This window comes from Monodelphis domestica, chromosome 6, assembly GCF_027887165.1.
Source record: "Monodelphis domestica isolate mMonDom1 chromosome 6, mMonDom1.pri, whole genome shotgun sequence".
In the NCBI taxonomy this organism is placed as follows: Eukaryota; Metazoa; Chordata; class Mammalia; order Didelphimorphia; family Didelphidae; genus Monodelphis; species Monodelphis domestica.
In genome coordinates this window covers 137,001,810-137,020,584 of record NC_077232.1, presented here as the reverse complement: position 1 = coordinate 137,020,584, position 18,775 = coordinate 137,001,810, and the positions used below count along the sequence as shown (strand labels likewise).

Below are 18,775 nucleotides of genomic sequence, written 5' to 3'. Positions count from 1 at the left end.
ATTTCCATTTTTTTTGAAGGTTTTGGCTTTGTTTGAATTTCCTCTTCTATTTCCTCTGTAGCCTGAGTTTTTCCTCTGTAAAAAATTTCCAGTGTCAATGCCTTATTTTTGTTTTTCTTGGAGAGTGTTTGTTGCTCTTTGACACAATTTGCCATCACTGTGGAGGTTTTTCCTTCCCTTTTTAGTCAGAAATCTGAGTGAGATGGGCAGGCTCTCTGTGTATGGAATTAAGGAGCGAGGATTTTGCCTGAGGCAAACTCTTAAATCTCTGCAGCTTCCACTGTTTGCTGTCCTTCTCTGCGCCACCTTCTGAGAGAGCTCATGGTCTGAGCTCCCCAGCCAACCAGGGTTTCAGGTGTAGCTGCTCTCAGGGGTAGGTCTTTGATGATCTTAGTCATCTCCCAAGGACTTAGAGGTGCCCCTTGCTCACTTGCTAATTCTGGCATGCACTGGCTCTGACTCTGGCTCTGTATGTGGGGTTGGGGAGGGTAGATCAGCTCACATTTGAATGGGAGCTTTTTTACCCCCTTATAGTGTGGAAATGCCCAAATCCCATGTACCTTCAATGCTGAGCCCTACTGTAGAGACCCTTTGTTCTTATGAATTTTTGTTGTTGTTGTTCTTTTGAGGTAGTCTATATTGATGGGTGCTAAGGAGAGGAAGAGTCCCACGTCTAGACTGACACCATGCTTACCCAGAAGTCCTAAGTTTAATATTTCAAGATAATTATATACAATGATTTTTTTGGACACCACATAGCTATGGGTCTCAGCTTTGGAGAAGGTATGAAAGAAAGAATGGGATAGGCAAAGAAAGGGATAAGAATCAACAAATATTGTATCCAGATCTTGATTTATTCCAACAGGAATCTAAAGGTTCAGCTTTGAGATTTAGAAATCTTTTACAAATTTTTTTTTTACTTTTCTCTTCTCTTTTTTGCGAGACTGAGCCCTTGCTTTTTTTCACTTGCCAATCTCTGGTCTCTGGCAACCTCTGTTAATCTAAATTTAGGCCAATTTTTAAGTCAGATCCTTCCATTTAGGTCATCTTATTCATAAGACATTTCATAGAATAAAGCATCACCCAGGAAAATTATTCTTTTACCTTAAGCCCAATTCTAATTTTTAGCAGCATCCTGCAAAGCATTTATTATGTGATAATTTATGTGTGGTCCTGAACTAGGTCCACAAACAAGTTAAACAATAAGTTAGACAAACACTCCCTGCTCTATAATAGAAGATATTTATGAAAGTAAACAGATAAATTAGGGAATGTAAGCAAATGAGCAAGTATTAAGTAAAGACATTAAGCATTTATGTTCAAATTATAAAGAAAGTGGTAAATGAAGAGGCTGTTGCTTCTGTGGGGAATTATTATAACGCCTAACTATTTAGGAAAACATGCAACATGTAGACTTTCAGAAATTGTTTGATGGGAGAGAGATTTACAGTCTGATACAGTGAGGTGTTATAGTCAACATGGTTAAGAAAGAATAATTAGATGAGAAGGTCATTGAGTGAATATGATTGCATGGAAGACACAGAGGTAATTGGCAGGGAGATGAAGTAATTGTTTTTCAAATCAATCCTTAAGAAGGATTTTGAAAGAAGAAATTTAATGATGGACTTGGTACTGATTACTGGGTTAAATAAAAGTCACTGTAAAGACCACATGAAAAAGAGGTGTCATGGTTTAAAGTAAGGGGCCAAAAAAAACTCCAAGTTGGTCATGGTTTTGAATGTTTCTTGATATGAACACAGCACCCAGAAGCTGGTAATCTTGAGAGGAATGACTGAATTCACTTGAGAATTGATCAGAATAATTTGCAATAAGAAGTGGAGCTGAAGAACTAAAATGAAGCATTTGTTAACACAACAATTAGAAAGGCTTAATGGATCTCTCAAAGTATCAACTTTACGGACACATTGAATCTTCTTAGTTATGACGTTTGAAAATTATAATTTCATCTCTGATCAATGTTAATTCCTTTTTTCTCTACCCATGCTTAATTTAATATGTCATCTACATGATTCATGTCTCCGTCATTGGACAGATTTGATCTCAGTCTGGGTCAGAGGCTCATCTTTCAGGGGATGCCAGGAGTAGTGTGGGACTGTAGGCAAAGGTCCCAAGGCCAGGAAGCCAAGAGGCTTCTGATGTTCTCCCAGTGTACACATGCCTCCTGATTATCTAGATGAGCATCAGGCCTTGTTTTTAACCCAATCAAAGACAAGGGTGAGACAAATGGCTTTTCATAATGAAATTTCAAAATGAAACTTTCCTTTTGAAAGAAGAAAGAAGGGTACAGATTCATGTAGGAGTCTCACAATATCAAATTGTTTGCCTTCTCAAGGAGGGGAAGAGGAGAAGAAAGAGATTATGGAACGCAAAATAAAAAAATGTTAAAAATGTTCTACATGTAATTGGCAAATACATAACAAAAGAAATAAAGTAAATTTTAAAAAATTGCTCTGATCTCTTAAAACTAGAGGGAAATGTGGAAATAAAAAGAATCTACCAGTCACCCCCTGAAGGAAACTCAAAAATGAAAACTCCCAGGAACATTATTGATAAAATTTGGAGCTTTCAGGTAAAAGACAAAAATGATACAAGCAATAAGAAAGAAATAATTTAAGTACTAAGGAAGCCACATTCTGGATCACACTGGATTTAGCAGCCACCACTATAAAGAAGTAGAGAACTTGAAATATGATATTTCAGAAGGCAAACAATATGAACTTATAGCCAAGAATAAATTACCCAACAGAACTGAGGATAATGTTAATGGGTAAAAAAGAGCTTTTAATGAAATAGAGAATTTCCAAACCATTCTTAATTAAAAGTCCAGAGCTGCAAGAAAACTGTGAAGATTGGATTTGGCTCTCTCCTGATTGTAACAATGAAGGTACATAGCTCTTTCTTGATTGTGAAGATTAAATTGTAATCCCCTGTCTATTTTTAGATTTCAGTCTCCATAGTGTAAAGCACAGTACTTAAAGTTGAGTATGGAGATCTATCCATTCTGGATTTTAAGTACAAAAAGGTGTGAACACCCATTTCATACATTGAGTGGGAGGTCTGTGACCCACATGTGAAAGAGTGGGCAGTCCTGGAGTGGAGCGTTGGCTGTGATTGGTAGACCTAAAAATTTAGGGGAAGTGACACAATAGAAAAAGGTCTTTAAAAGTGGAAACAGAGACAAACACAGTCACTTGGAGTGAAGACAGACATACTTGCTGTGAAGAGAGTCACTTGAAGAGAGACATTTGGATTGAAGAGAGTCACTTGTAGTGAAGATAAACTTGGAGTGAAGAGGGACACTTGGAGTTTGAAAGAGACACACTTGGAGTGGAGCCTGGTGGAGTTGAGACTGATAAAAGAATCTGCTGATTGAATGTGGTGAGTGTAAAGGCAGACTTCCTTCCTTGCCCATCATCTTGAGGCTCCTTTCCCCTGGCTGGGGCCTTAGAATTTCTACCTGGCTCAGAGGAAGCTGGAGTGCTCTCTCTCTCGCTCTCTCTCGCTCGCTCTCTCTCCTTTTCTCTCTTTCTTAATATCTTCCCTCTATTGTAAAACTAAACTACCATAAATTCCATTTTACTTTAGTAATTCATTTTTGGGATTTAGAAATTAAATCCCTGGTGACCAATTAAATATTCAGTCCAACCATAAATTTAACAAACTTTGAAGTGCAGACAAAGGAATAAGGAGAAACATAAAAAAGTAAACAAAATTGAATGACAATAAAGGACGAAACAAGGATGAACTACTTATATTCAATTATGGGGAGATGATATGTATGTCCCTTCTGAACCTTATCATCATTAAGATTCATAGAAGAAATCCAATTAAACAAGGCCTATGAAAGGTTCTGTTTTATCTTGATAATTTTAAGAAAAGAATAGAAAGGGGAAAGAAGAGGAATTCTGTTGGGAATGTAAAGGAAAGTTTGGGAATATTGTCTTACATAATAAGGTACACAAGTACACCTCTAAATAAATGAGGAGATGGAGAGAACAGTTAAAACATGGACTTTACTTTCATCTGAACTGGTCAAAAGAACAAAGAATAGCACACACACACACACCCATATATATAGTATAGCACAAGAAAACATTTCACTAATATATAAACAACCTTATTTACATAGGAAAGGAGAGAAGAGGGGAGGAAGAATTGAAGGGAGGGTAAATTAAGGGGAGGAATTAGTCTTAAGCAAAACAAATTATGAAGATGTCCAAAATATTTATTGCTCTTTTTGAAATGGCAAGGAATAGCAATTTGAGGGGATACTTAGAGGAATGGATGGAAAAAGTTATGGTATTTGAATGTGTTGAACTCTTATCATGATGACTTCCCAGATTCCAGAGAACTGATGATGAAATGTATTATCTACTTCTTGATAGAAAGGTGAAGGACTCAGGGCAGAAGGGACAATTTCTTTTTTTTTGATGTAGACAATGTGGAGATTTGCTTAGATTGATTATGCATGTTTGTAATGAGTTTTGCTTGTTTTGTGTTAACACTATTATGTGGGCGGTTGGTGTGGGAGATTAAGAAGTAAGATCTTGCATGACTGTTGTATCAAGAACATTTTAAATACAGGGCACTGTGCTAGACACTGGAAAACGTGTCTATAATATTCACATATGCATTTATTTTATGATGAAAACAAATTAAGATATTAAAAAATGCTTCTTTAGTAGAATTAATTCTCATCTTCTCTCCCTTATTCTAAGACAGAGAATTTTTAGCATTTGAGTATGTTAGCACCCTACCCTGTCATCAACCAGAGTATAAATTGGTCATATATTGAGGCTCTAAGGGACTAGAGATCATCTAGTCCAGAGGTGGCCAACAGGCAGTCTGCTGGCCACATTTGCTCATAGCACTCACCAGTGCAACTTAAATCTAATTATAATATAATTGGTATTCATTCAAAAAAATAATTTAAAATGAATCAAATGTGGACAATTTTCACATATTGTTTTTAATCATTAAACTCTCTATAAGGTTCCTTAAGTATGATTTAATGACTTCTGTTTCTAGTGCTTGACCCTGTTGATCCATTCCAATTCCCTCATTTTATAGATAAGGAGACTGAGAATCAGGGACAATTAAAAACTTGGCCAAAGGCATAGATAAAGAAAGTCAGATTCAGGATTTGAACCTGGGTCCTCTGACTGAAAATCCAGTGTGTTAACTGAGCAGCTGATTTCATTTAATCGTTCCATATGACAAATTTTCTTTTTTTCAGGTCAGCTTTTAGGTATTTTTAACTTTTCTGTTAATTAACATAGTTTTTATTTGAATGAATGTCATATTAATCAGATCTTTTCTAATACAAACAAGATATCCTATAGTTATTTGCACACCCCCCACCCCATCCCATCAAGCAGTACTGATATAGTATAACACATCAGCATTCGTTTCTAAGTGCTCTGACTTGAAAAGTTTAAGGACATATAGTGGAAGAAAAAGAAACTTTTCCCAGTGTCTTTCATCTTGGCCAGGACAGTTTGATGGGACAATAAATGTGGCGCATTTCCAAAAGTATTCTGCCATTGTAACCCACAGAAGAAATGGTTTCACATGGAGCACAGCATGGAGTAAGCCTGTGAAAATTCATTGCTATAGGAATTAATGTGTGAAAAAATCTAATGTTGTAGTTAGATTCTGAGAAAGACTGGCTCACACCCAGAATAATGAATATACTTGCCACTCATGAACATAAGGAAAATGAAATAAAATGTCTTCATAAATAATCCAAAAGATTTGAGTTGACTATTTCCTGTAATTAAGAAAATTTAAATGACTTTTTTTTTCTTGATTTTTAACTCTGGTCAAGTAATCATTTATGTTTGTTGTACTTTTTCTGCTCCATTCTTCACGACCTTCTTAATAACCCATTGCAATAGTCATTCCAGTTTTTGTGACTTTTAAAGTACTTATGCATATTCTTCACAAAGAATGTTCTCCTCTTTCCCTTCAAACTCTAGCCCTCCATCAAACTGTACTTCAAGCAAGATGTAACTTAATGCAACCTCAAATTTTCCCAAATTATTCCAATCTACTTTGTCTCTTTTTTCTGAATTCCTAAAACTTATCTAAACAAATATTTCTCAAGAACATTTTAAATACAGGGCAATGTGCTAGGCTCTGTGGCACTGTCTATAATATTCATTTATGCATCTATTCATTTCTACTTCTTTGTATTTTAACTAATTACTGAGTTTATGCCCTGTTTTCCTGGGCATATTCATTTTAGGAATGTAAACCATTTAAAGTTACTCTAGAATCATGCAATATTAGAGGTGAGAGGGACCTTAGAGGTGATCTAGTATTACCTCTCCTTCAGGGGATTTCCCCTCTATACTTTCTCTAACATTCTCACATGTAATGAATTTTGTCTCTTCTCTGTTCAAAAATCTCTGGGGGCTCCCTTTTGACTCTAGGATAAAACACAACCATCCAATTTGTTAAAGGTAACCTTCTGCAATTTTGTTTCAACCCATGTTGCAAACTATGTTTTATCCAAATTAGCCTGCTAACTGTTCCTTACAGCCAACACCATGACTGTCTATATAATTTTGTACAGGATATCCCCTCAATTGGCTTAGGATATGCTCCCTTTTTATTTTTCGATCTTGTCCTTTTTCTGGACTTAAAATCTCCTGGCATTTAGCTGAGTTCATTTGGTTTCTCTGATCCTGTCCTTGGAAGGAGCATTCAGTTTCTTTCTCTTTTGAATCAAACTTTTGAGCTAGTAAATAGTACCTAGATTTCTCAATAATGATATTCATCAAAGGTCATTGGTTTGGAAAATAGTTTCAAAAGAACCATGTGGGCAAATGCCAGACTGCAAGGGTAGGAACTGGCCAGTACTTACATGGGATATAAACAGGTCAATGGGAAGCTTTTGTAGGATCAGGAAGAGGTGAGTGTGTCTATAAGTACATAGAAAGGAGCCAGTGGAAAAAGAGAAATCAATACCTTCCTTGTTGCTTGCTCCAGCAAGATTCTGATTAAGGTAGAAGGGAGTGGATCCCAGGGTAAAGTTGGGTGAACTATAGTGAAGAAGTAGGACTGCCTGTACTCTGAGATGAGAGAGTAGAATCAAATTGGAGGATGGGTAATGCTCGACAGGTTTCAAAGAGCACAGAGAGAGGGTGAAGGACGCTCCTGTTAGATCATCAGAGTTCCTTAATAAATGATGCATGAATCTAACTAAGAGATGATGTCATGTATTGGGAAGATTGGGATCTAACTTGAGTTTGAATCTCAGCACTGCTGCTTACTTTCTGTAGAATCTTAAGCAAGTTGTTTAACTTCTTTGGACCCAAATTCTTTTTAAAATAAGAAGGGTAGACCGAATGATGTCTAAATCCCTTTCTAACTCTAAATCCTATAATAACAATAAAAATAGCACTCATACTCTCAATTCCACATGGGATACAATTCTCTGAAAATACAGAGATTTAGAAGAAGAAATCAGAACCATGTGGGAATAAGATGAGGTATGTATCATTTTATCTGCTACTGGAGTTGTTCCAAAGATGCTTTCCACGAGCCTTACAGAAGATGAACTTACACTCTACTACTCTTATTCAGTTACAAAAAAAATCATTTTATTCCTCTGTATAATAGTCCACTGAATATTAAATGTTAAAATATAGCAATAGAGTAGTGAACCTGTTTCAAGACCTTTTTCAACTGCTCTTCATAAAATATAAAGTTAAGAAGAATAAAAATGTTAATAAATATTTATACTGTGATTTAGTCTGCATAGTTATTTATTCACAATAGTACTGCTTGGTAAGCATTGCAAACACTCAGGAAACTGAGGTGCTAAGTGACTTGTTCATGGTTCAAGATGAGATTTAGTCTAATGGTTTCTCTGACAGGTCATATTACTTGTTATCCTATGAACTAAATTGAAAGGACTCTTTGCCATTAAGTAGGAAACTAAATCATCTGCTTTGAGTGTGTGTGTGTATGTGTGTGTATGTGTTTGTGTTTGTAGATTGTCATCAGGAATCTTTTGAAGAGAGACAAAAGAGATTGGGATAATTTTTTTTCATGAAAGATGTTTGGAGTGGACAGGAATACTGAGCAATCATGAGGGCCCATTAGATATGATGCCCCATAAATCATTATGCCTGTTAACCTCATAGAGTACAAATGGGATGATGAACATGAAGTACTTTTAAAACATTCCTAAAAGTGTAATTTAAATGTCAATCACTATTTTATCCTTTATCATATCATATCATATCATATTTTTTGGCTTATAGCCACAATAACCTATCTTATGAGACAGTACATTATCTTAAAACCACTTTGCTACATCTTAAATGAAATTCTTCTTATTTCCCAGGTGCCTGTGTAAATATTGTCAACAGCCAGTGTCAAATGCTGCCTTATAACCACACCACTCTTACATCCATTCTTTCCATTGTGAAAAGAATCGAAATGGAAAAGTTCCTCAAGTTCTTCAGTTATCTTAACCGCCTCAATTGCTATCAGCACATCATGCTGTTTGGCTGTAGCATGGCTTTTCCTGAGTGCATCAGTGATGGCGATGACAGGTATTTGGAAACCAGAGTCATTCATTGATAAGAACCAGTAATAACAGAATTCTAAGTGTCTAATCAAAACAAAACAGTCCTGAGATATCTACCACTTTTTGGTTTGTAATGGAAACCACTCCCATCCATCATGACTTTTCAAGTAATCAGTCATAACTAATTATAATTCTTTAAAAACTAGAACTGAGAGTTCATAAAAACTCCCATGTAATTTTATTGCTAGGAAAAATTAACTGATATAGCTATGTTGGTATGTAAAATTCATCTCAATAATGTCTAGATAGTTAGTGGTATTTTCTAAAATTGAGGTTTTTCTTTCACTAAAACTCACTAGTGGAATGTATGCCACCTAGTTATGTATATCTGAAATTCAAGCATATCTGTTTCTAATTGTTTGTTAAATATCCACATATAAATGAAATATTTTCAGTTTTTAAAAATGTAAAAAATTTCTGTTTATAGAACTGTACTTGTGTATGAATTTAATTTTCAAATACAGGTGAAATTCTATAGTCTATTTCTATAGTTGATTTAACTCATTTTTATAATGTATCTTTAGTAGGAGGCATCAACCACTTATTTACTTGGGAACATTTTCACTGTAATAACCTCTAGAGATAATATAAAAAAATCTCAGAATGTATGTTGACTTTTAGATAGCCTACAGCATTTAGGAACAAGCCTTGACAACAAAGTAGAGCTGTCAAAGAAGGTTTAAGGGAAAGGAAGATAATAACTGGTCTCTATGGATTAAAAATGTCAGATTGGAAATATGGATTCTTGACAGTTTTCCTTCTATGATGGGGTAATGAAAAGGACAGACAATTTTTAAAGTGCCTGGGACCTCAAAAAGTATTTATTAACTTTGCATTAATTGAATAATTAATAATAATTAATAATTAATTTGATAATGTCAAGCTCCAAAGGGTTGGAAAGCATTGTCTAGTTGGGAAAAGTTTTATTCACTTTCTTAGCAGGAAATTAGGTGAAATACTTTAGTAAACTGGAGTCTTTGATCCTAGTCCTGATTTTATTACTGAATCACCATTGGATAATAGGCAAGCTGGATAACACTCTTTGCCTCCCTTTATTGAGTCTAACTCTTGAATCATCTCCTAAGTGCCAGCTATGTGCAAGAAATTGTATTAAGTGCTGGGGATGGGATGTAAAGCCAAATGTGATGTAATTATGATAAAGTTCCTTTCCTGGAGCTTTTATACAGAATTGCATCTATTTTGGGCTTCTCCTGTTTAACATTTATTTTTTTTATCAATGCCTTGAATGAAGGTATAAATGGCATGCAGATGAAATGAAGCAGGAAGGGATTAATAACACATTGAAAACAAATATCCATCCAGGACTCAAAAGGTTAGAATACAGGACTGAGCAGAATAAGGTGAAATTTAATAGGAATAGATTTTACAAATCTAAGATGGGAGAGGAGTGGTTAGATAGTGTCTCATCTGTAAAAAGCTGGGGAGGCTTTAATGGACTGTGAGTTCATAATGAGTCAATGATATGATAGGCAAACCTATTTTGATAAACTACATTGAGAAGCATAGTGCATAGATTTTAGGAAGGGAATAGTATTCTCTATCCCACTGGTCACTCCAGGTCTGCAATTTAGTATTGTGTTCTTGCAAATTTCAGGAAGGGCATATACTAGAGAGTGTCCAGTGGAAGGCTATTATAGTTTTTAATTATCGAAGACCATCCTATTCAGGGACCAAATTGAAAGAACTGGAGATGTTTAATGTTGAGTGGAAAAGATTAAGATAATGATGACCATCTTCAAGTATTTGAAAGGCTGTCATGGGAAAGAATGAATAGTTTTGGTCCTCTGATGCTAGAAGGTAATAGTCGGAGTGATGTTTAGAAGGTGCAAAAACATATATTTTGATTGGAGTTACAGAAAAACTCAATAAATATAACAATCCTGTGGAATGGACTGCTTTGGGAGGTGACAATTCCCCTACACTATAAGTGTTCAAGGAAAAGATTAGATAGGTACTTGCTGGGATTGGTGCAGAGAGGATGGTTGGATAGCCATGGTTTGGATTAGATATCTTCTAGGGATTTTACAAATCTGAGATTTTATGCATTTGTAAAGTATTGAATAGTAACACAACCTTGAACTCTTCAGAAGAAAAGCTCTGTGTTAAGTACATTGTTATGATGATCATTTTTTTATAATTAACTTTTATTCTTAAACCAGCTATAGTATCCTAGTTAAACTTAATTCTTCATCTTCAAAATAACTTCTGGGCCACCTCCCCCAATGTAATTTAGCCAGAGGAATGCTACAATTGGTAACGGGAAATTTTTTTACTCTCTCTTCTTATAGGCTTCCAAATATCTGTTGTTAGTCATATGTAGAAATATTGAACTCCATTCAGCAAAATTTTGGACCCTACAAACCAGCTGTTATTTGATATACTTTTTCTCTTTTTACTAAATAATTTTTTTTATTTTTTAAATTTTATTTAAATTATATTTATTTTTAAAAAATTTTTGAATTAATTTATTTAGTCAATCTAGAACATTATTCTTTGGTTACAATGATCACATTATTTCCCTCTCTCCCCTATCCCAACCCTTCCCCTAGCCAATACACAATTTCATTGGGTATTACATGTGTCCTTGATCAGAACCTATTTCCATGTTGTTGATGTTTGCGTTAGGATGTTCATTTAGAGTCTACATCCCCAGCCATATTCCCTCGGCCCATGTGTTCAAGCAGTTGTTTTAATTCAGTGTTTTTACTCCCACAGTGTTTCTTCTGAATGTGGATGGTGTTTTTTCCTGTAGATCCCTCCAAGTTGTTCAGGATCTCTGCATTGCCACTAATGGAGAAGGCCATTACATTTGATTGTACCACAGTGTATCAGTCTCTGTGTACAATGTTCTCCTGGTTCTGCTCCTCTCACTCTGCATCACTTCCTGGAGGTCGTTCCAGTCTCCATGGAATTCCTCCACTTTATGATTCCTTTGAGCACAATAGTATTTCATCACCAACATATACCACTATTTTTTCAGTCATTCCCCAATTGAAGAGCATCCCCTCATTTTCCAATTTTTGGCCACCATAAAGAGTGCAGCTATGAATATTCTTGTACAAGTCTTTTTCCTTATTATCTCTTTGGAGTCGAAACCCAGCAGTGCTATAGCTGGATCAAAGGGCAGACAGTCTTTTAGCGTCCTTTGGGCATTATTCCAAATTGCCCTCCAGAATGGTTGAATCAATTCACAACTCCACCAGCAAAGAATTAATGTCCTGACTTTGCCACATCCCCTCCAGCAATCATACTTTCTGTTGCTGTCATGTTAGCCAATCTGGTAGGTGTGAGGTGATACCTCAGAGTTGTTTTGATTAGCATCTCTCTGATTATAAGAGATTTAGAACACTTTTTCATGTGCTTATTAATAGTTTTGATTTCTTTAACTGAAAATTGCCTATTCATGTCCCTTGCCCATTTATCAATAGGAGAATGGCTTGATTTTTTGTACAATTGGTTTAGTTCTTTATAAATTTGAGTAATTAGACCTTTGTCAGAGGTTTTTGTTATGAAGATTGTTTCCCAATTTGTTGCTTCCCTTCTAATTTTGGTTGCATTAGTTTTGTTTGTACAAAAACATTTTAATTTGATGTAATCAAAATTATTGATTTTACATTTTGTGATTTTTTTCTAGCTCTTGCTTGGTTTTAAAGTCTTTCCCTTCCCAAAGATCTGACATGTATACTATTCTATGTTCACCTAATTTGCTTAGAGTTTACTTCTTTATATTCAGGTCTTTCACCCATTCTGAGTTTATCCTGGTGTAGTGTGAGATGTTGATCCAAACCTAATCTCTCCCATACTGTCTTACAATTTTCCCATCAGTTTTTAATCAAGTGGATTTTGGTTCCAAAAGCTGGGATCTTTGGGCTTGTCATAGACTGTCTTGCTGAGGTCACTTACCCCAAGTCAGTTCCACTGATCCTCCTTTCTATCTCTCAGCCAGTACCAAATTGTTTTGATGGCCACTGCTTTATAGTATAATTTGAGATTTGGGACTGCAAGACCACCTTCCTTTGCATTTTTTCCCATAATTTCCCTGGACATCCTTGATCTTTTGTTTTTCTAAATGAACTTTGTTATGGTTTTTTCTAATTCAGTAAAAAAGTTTTTTCACACCTCAATGGGTCTAAATAAGTTTTTTAAAGTCAGAATAGTGTCTCACTTATTTGCACACTTCTTCCTGACTTCACCCTTACCAGCAAGCAGGAGCTTTATATATTGTGGAAGAGAGAAACTGGAAAAGTTTGCAACAAGGCAAGAATAGCTGGCACTATGATGAGGAAAGAAGATTAACAGACCTAATCTTTAGTTATCATTTACCATTCAAAATAGTCCCTTATTACATATGTTTATTTGAATGTTAAATGTGTGAATTTGTGCAAAATAATTGGAAAATTATTTTAATAACAAAATAAAACAAAATTATGAAGATTAAGTATCCTGAGAAAAACCTCTGTATTTCAAATCTAAATATCATTATTTGATTCTTGCTATTTTTTCCATTAACATATGAAACTGAATTTACTGTATTTCACCCCTTACTAGAAAAGAAAGAGTTCTTATGCTTCAGAGAAAATATGTTTTATGAGATCTAGAATCTGACCTAAAGAAATTAATAGTAGAATTTAAAATATTACATCCAAAGTATTGCTTCTTTTCAGATAATGAGTAGTATATGTTACATGAATATTTTTTAAACCCTTATCTTCCATCTTAGAATCAATACTCTGTATTGGCTCCAAGGCAGAAGAATGGTAAGGGTTAGGCAATGGGAGTTAAGCAACTTGCCCTGGGTTGAAGAAGTGGCTGTGGTCACATTTGAACTAGGATCTCCTACCTCCTGGCCTAGCTCTCAGTTCAATGAGCCACCTAGCTGCCTGCTTGTGTTATAAATTTAAAAAAGAAATTTTTGCTATTTCATACTAATGATTATTATTTACTCCAATAAATAGACTTAGGACCATACAGTGGCTCAGAGAGGATTTGTGGGTTCAATTGATTTTCTTTCTGAGTCAGTAACTCTTGGTATCCTTTAATCATGTGGTTGATAGAATGATGTTTGAACCTCACACTATAATCAGAGACAGTTTTATTTAAAAAGATACACACACTCACACAAATGTTGATGTTTAAATCTTCCTTCCTAGCAGAGACTATCTGTTAATTCTTTGACAAGTTGCAGAAATTCTTGGCATCAGTGTTCTCTGCCCCTGGTGCCCATTGTTACAGAGACAGAAGATAAACTATGAATTTCTAGTGCATCTTGACTTTCTATTTGAAAGAGATCTGAGAAAGACCAGATCACAAAGAAAGAACTAAAAGACACTGTAGGCAGCAAAATTCTTCAAAGCAGCTCTTTTATGTAAAAAGGAGATCATCAGAGAGATGAGAACTCTTTTCTCGTATCTTACTGGTAATCACAGTTTTATTTAACACTCTGCTCTTAATACCATATTTCACTTGAGGGTAAATGTTTTCTTGAGTATTAATGTTTTATTAAGAATTTATCTTTTTTTCCTTTCAAGTATTTGATTTTCTAACTTGCTATATTCTTAAATGTAATTTTAAGAATATATCCTAAGGATAAGTTTTTAAAAATTAAAAAGCATTAAATTTTTTTAATTGATTAATTTAGAGTATTTTTCCAGGATTACAAAAATCATGTTCTTTCCCTCCCCTTCCCCCATCTCCCTCCCATATCTGATTAGTCACATAGAAGAGGGTAATATTGTTAAGTTTTGAAATAGATTTTCAAAAAGAATATACCTTGTTTAGGGGCAGCTAGGTAGTACAGTGAATAGACCACCAGATCTGGGAGGACCTGGGTTCAAATCTATCATCAGACACTTCCTAGCTTTGTGACCTTGGGCAAGTCACTTAACCCCAGTTGCATAGCTCCTTGCTTGCTCTCGTGTCTTAGAATTGATACTAAGACATAAGGTAAAGCTTTAAGAACACAAATATTTTGTTTGTACCTATACTGGGTTCCCTCTCCTTGCTGCCTACCTCATTCCTGGTATTTTCATTGTTATTTTTTTAAAATATGTTGCTTAAGCAGAGAGAAATAGAAGCAATTTTTGTTATTTTGATTTAGACCTGTGATTTTTTTTAAACCTTACCTTCCACCTTGGAATCAATACTTAGAATCAATACTTAGAACCAATATGTATTGGTTCCAAGGCAGAAGAGCAGGAAGAGCTAGGCAATGGGGGTTAAGTGACTTGCCCAGGGTTATACAGCTAGGAAGTGTCTGAGGCCAGATTTGAACCTTCTGTCTCTCAGCCTGGCCCTCAATCCACTGAGCCACCCAGATGGCCCCCAGACCAGTGATTTAATAGGAACAGGGAGCTCTCGATGCATAAACACTCTATTACTATTGACCTGCAACCATTTTGCAACCCAGAATTGCTTAGAGCTTTAAAAGTTAGAGTTCAGGATCTCTTCAGACAAGTTGGTTTTTCAGATCTTGGCTAATGATGGTCTTTCTCTCCTTTCCCCTCCACTTTACACAATATCACTGCTTTAATACTGCCTTTGCAGAATCTCTTTTAGCACTGTGCATAAAGCAGATGACTGATGATTTAAGAAATGATGTTTACTGTCGTGAATTGAGAAGTGTGAGTAATTGTGAGTAATTCAAATAGTCTGCATAAGCCATTTTTATGTAATGAAAGATTTACTCTGAAACTTTCTGCAAAGGACAGATCAAATTTTTTTGGGGGAATGGTTTGTTATACTGGTAAAAATGTACCAACTGCAGATCTGCTTAGCAAGGTTAGTCAGATAATTCAGTTCTTTTCTCCTCTGTAATAATTTGGCCTCTATTATTTGTTGATGCATAAATGAAGGAATGAATACAATTAAAATAGTAGCAATTCAATGCCATAATTTATTAAATCTGAAAACCTACTTATTTGGGGATTATTTCATGAGATTGAAGAACCAAAACTTCCGTGAGAAAGAATAAAGTATTCCATGTGTCTAAATTCATTAATTTCCTATCCCATCAATGCTGGAAAGAGTTTCAAAATTTTGATGGGAAACAGAATCATTTGGGTTAGAAGAAGTCTGTGGAGAATTGCATAGAAAGACTACAACCCCAATACAATAGAAGTGGTTTAATATTTTTCAAAGATTCCCTAAATCACTTGGGTTCTAAGTCTACCCTTTGCTATGCCCAAATGGACTCTGGTTCAGTGGTGATAGCACTCATTTTCTCAGGGTAGTAAGAGCTAGTGAACCTAGAATTAGAAATTATAGGAGTATAGATTTGTAGCTGGAAGGGTCTTCAGAGGCAGCCTAACCAGAGAGCAGGAGAACCATGACTTGCTCTCCTACCACAACTGAGGTTACACTTTGGGACATTCCAAAAGAATATCATCATGCCCGCCATCTCTACAGCAAAGCAATGCTGCTTATTCATTAGATAGGAGACTAAGTTACTCCCTAAATGACCTACATGTTGTTTTAAGTTTGGAATTGCTCCTCCTGCCCCCGTTAGTGGCACTGATTTTTTCTCTCCTTTTGCTTTGGTCTTTTTGTTGTGTAGCCACTAGGTGATGGCTTGGTCAGTTGGTCAGAATTATGAATGTAGACTGGCATTGGGTGCAGGCTGAGCTGATGCATTTCTTTAGCGCTGTAATCTAACCAGTAAACTTCAACTTGTAAGACTTTGTATAAAAGCTTAATAAAAGTCAGACTGGGTCAGATTAATGAATGATTCACCCAAGTCTCTTTTCTGTCTCTTATAGTGACATCAGGAGATATTCTATGGCAGAACATTTTGCCATTACTGGGCACAGTGGATAGAGTATTGGATTAGAGTCAGGAAGAACTAAGTTTTAAATCTGGATTCAGACCCTAACTAGCTGCTAGGTTCTGGCAAATCATCTGGACTCTGCCTCACTTTCCTCAACTGTAAAATGGGAATAATAGCAACATCCACATCACAGGATTGTTGTAAGGATTAAATGAAATAATATTTGCCAAGTGCCTGGCATATATTAGGCTGTTAACAAATGTTCATTTCCTTCATTCCTTTCTTCTTTCTATCAACCTCACAAGTTTACTTAGAGGATGCTGTTTTACCGACTGTAGGAAAAATATTGGCTGGAGACAACCTTAAAACTTCCTTTCCCACAGTGACACGCAATGGATCTCTGAAATAATGCAGACCCTTCTGGAAAACGTTTTCTGTTCTACTATTTCACTTATTGGGATCACAGTTTTTTACATGTAGCAGGAACAGTTTGATGGAACAGTTAGTAGATTTCCTTTTGTTTGTCCTTAACTTACCTCTCCTTTGACGTTTAAGAAATCCTCCCCAGTTCTGCTGTTCTCAGACTGATAGATGAGTTCATGTTTACCTTTGATCAGAGGTTTAAAGCTTAAAGATATTAAGAGATCTTAGAGACATGCCCTCTAACTCCATTCCTCTATGGAGGATGAAATGAAGGCTCAGAATGTTTAAGCAACTTGTCCAAAGTCCCACAGGTTGTAAATGGCAGGAAAGGGATTCAAACCAACGACTGTTGACCCCCCCCCAAAGTGGTACTTTCCATTCTGTCATGCTTCTACTGATGTGCTTTGTGGTTTTTGCTATATATATATTTTTTCATAGTTTTGATTGTCTTGGCTAATAATTTAAGGTAATATTAATGAATAATTCATCAAATTGCTAATTAATATCAATTAATTGATATTTTGTCCATACTTTTATGGCTATCTTAATTACTTTTGTGCCCTCTGGAACTTTTCAAGAGTTAGGGTTTTTTAAAGGGTTTTTTAGATACAAATATTTTTTGTCATAAGACATAGAGGTAGAAGAGATCTTAAAGATCACTAACTCCTAACTATAAGGTTTTTTTTTTTTTAATAGAAAAGTAATCTGAAGCCCAGAGGGGGAAAATCTCTTGACCAAGATCACATGGCTGCCATTAGGATTTAAACCCAGGGCCAGGAATTCTAAATTCAGGATTCTTTCCACTACCCCTTGTTCCCTTTGACTGTACATAGTATCCCTGGGATAGATATAGGGTCTCTCTATTTCATCTGTGATGTCCCTTCCAACTTTGGAATGTTATGATTCTATGATTTGTGGGACATACCCAGGATAATACATTATGTTATTATTTTAATGTGGCATTGTGAAGAGCCCATGGTAACTTCTTTTTGATGCCCATTTCCTTTATGTAGGATGTGTGCAATGAAAAATAGGGTGCTGGTATGGAGGAAAGCACTGGGAGACATAAAGGGGGAAGTAGACTGATTAAATGCAAAGTTTACTATGCTCTTCCTTCATAAAATTTGATTTACAAAATCATAATTTGGGAAACTAGGTAGAAAAGGGTTATTCATTTGCCCGAAATTTCATGGAAAGGATTTATAATATTGAATTTCTTTAGGATGTTTAAAAGAGGATTAATTTGTAAAAATTCTTTTTGACCTTCATTTTGGGAAGCAATAAAGAGCAGAAAAATTCATTATCTAAAGCAGGGAAAATCTATATATAGATATAGTTTAAATACAACCGTGTATCCTAAACATAAAATTAATTTTAGATGACAATTTTTAAATTTAGCCCTTCCCTTCATCTATCACAACTTCTTGTCACAGTTCAGTTTCCTTCCTCACTACCTACCCCTTGTCCCCTACCCTTCCTTTATTTTGTTTTATTTTAAACCTTTTACCTTCAGTCTTCGAATCAATAAGCATCAGTTCTAAGACACAAAAGCAGAAAGGGCTAGGCAATTAGGATTAAGTGACTTGCCTAGGGTTACATGGGAAGTATGTGAGGTCAGATTTGAACCCAGGATCTCTATGCATCCAGCTTACCTTCCTAACTCAGTAGTTAGATTTAATGATCCCTAAGATTTCTTTCACCTTTAGGTATAATGACACTCTTTCTATCTAAAAAAAATAATTCAGAATAAAGTTTAGAGGGCATCAGAAATAATCAAGATATCTGGATTATGGACAAAATATTTAAAAATTAATTAAAGAATTAAGGCAAACAGGGTTAAGTGACTTGCACAGGGTCACACTGCTGGTATATCTGAGGCTAGATTTGAACAAAGGAAGATGAGTCTTCCTGACTCCAAGTGCAGTATTCTATTTTCCACATTTACC

General features: G+C 35.5%; 1 protein-coding gene across 1 annotated transcript in view; it reads left to right on the top strand.

Annotated features, from left to right (window-relative positions):
- The window catches only part of CORIN (corin, serine peptidase), a 222,714-nt gene that overhangs the window by 77,456 nt on the left and 126,483 nt on the right, over nt 1-18,775 (top strand). Inside the window, exon 4 of the mRNA XM_007496484.3 lies at nt 8,378-8,588. Within this exon, the coding sequence (XP_007496546.1) occupies nt 8,378-8,588 (211 nt within the window). The remainder of the gene's footprint in view (nt 1-8,377; nt 8,589-18,775) is intronic.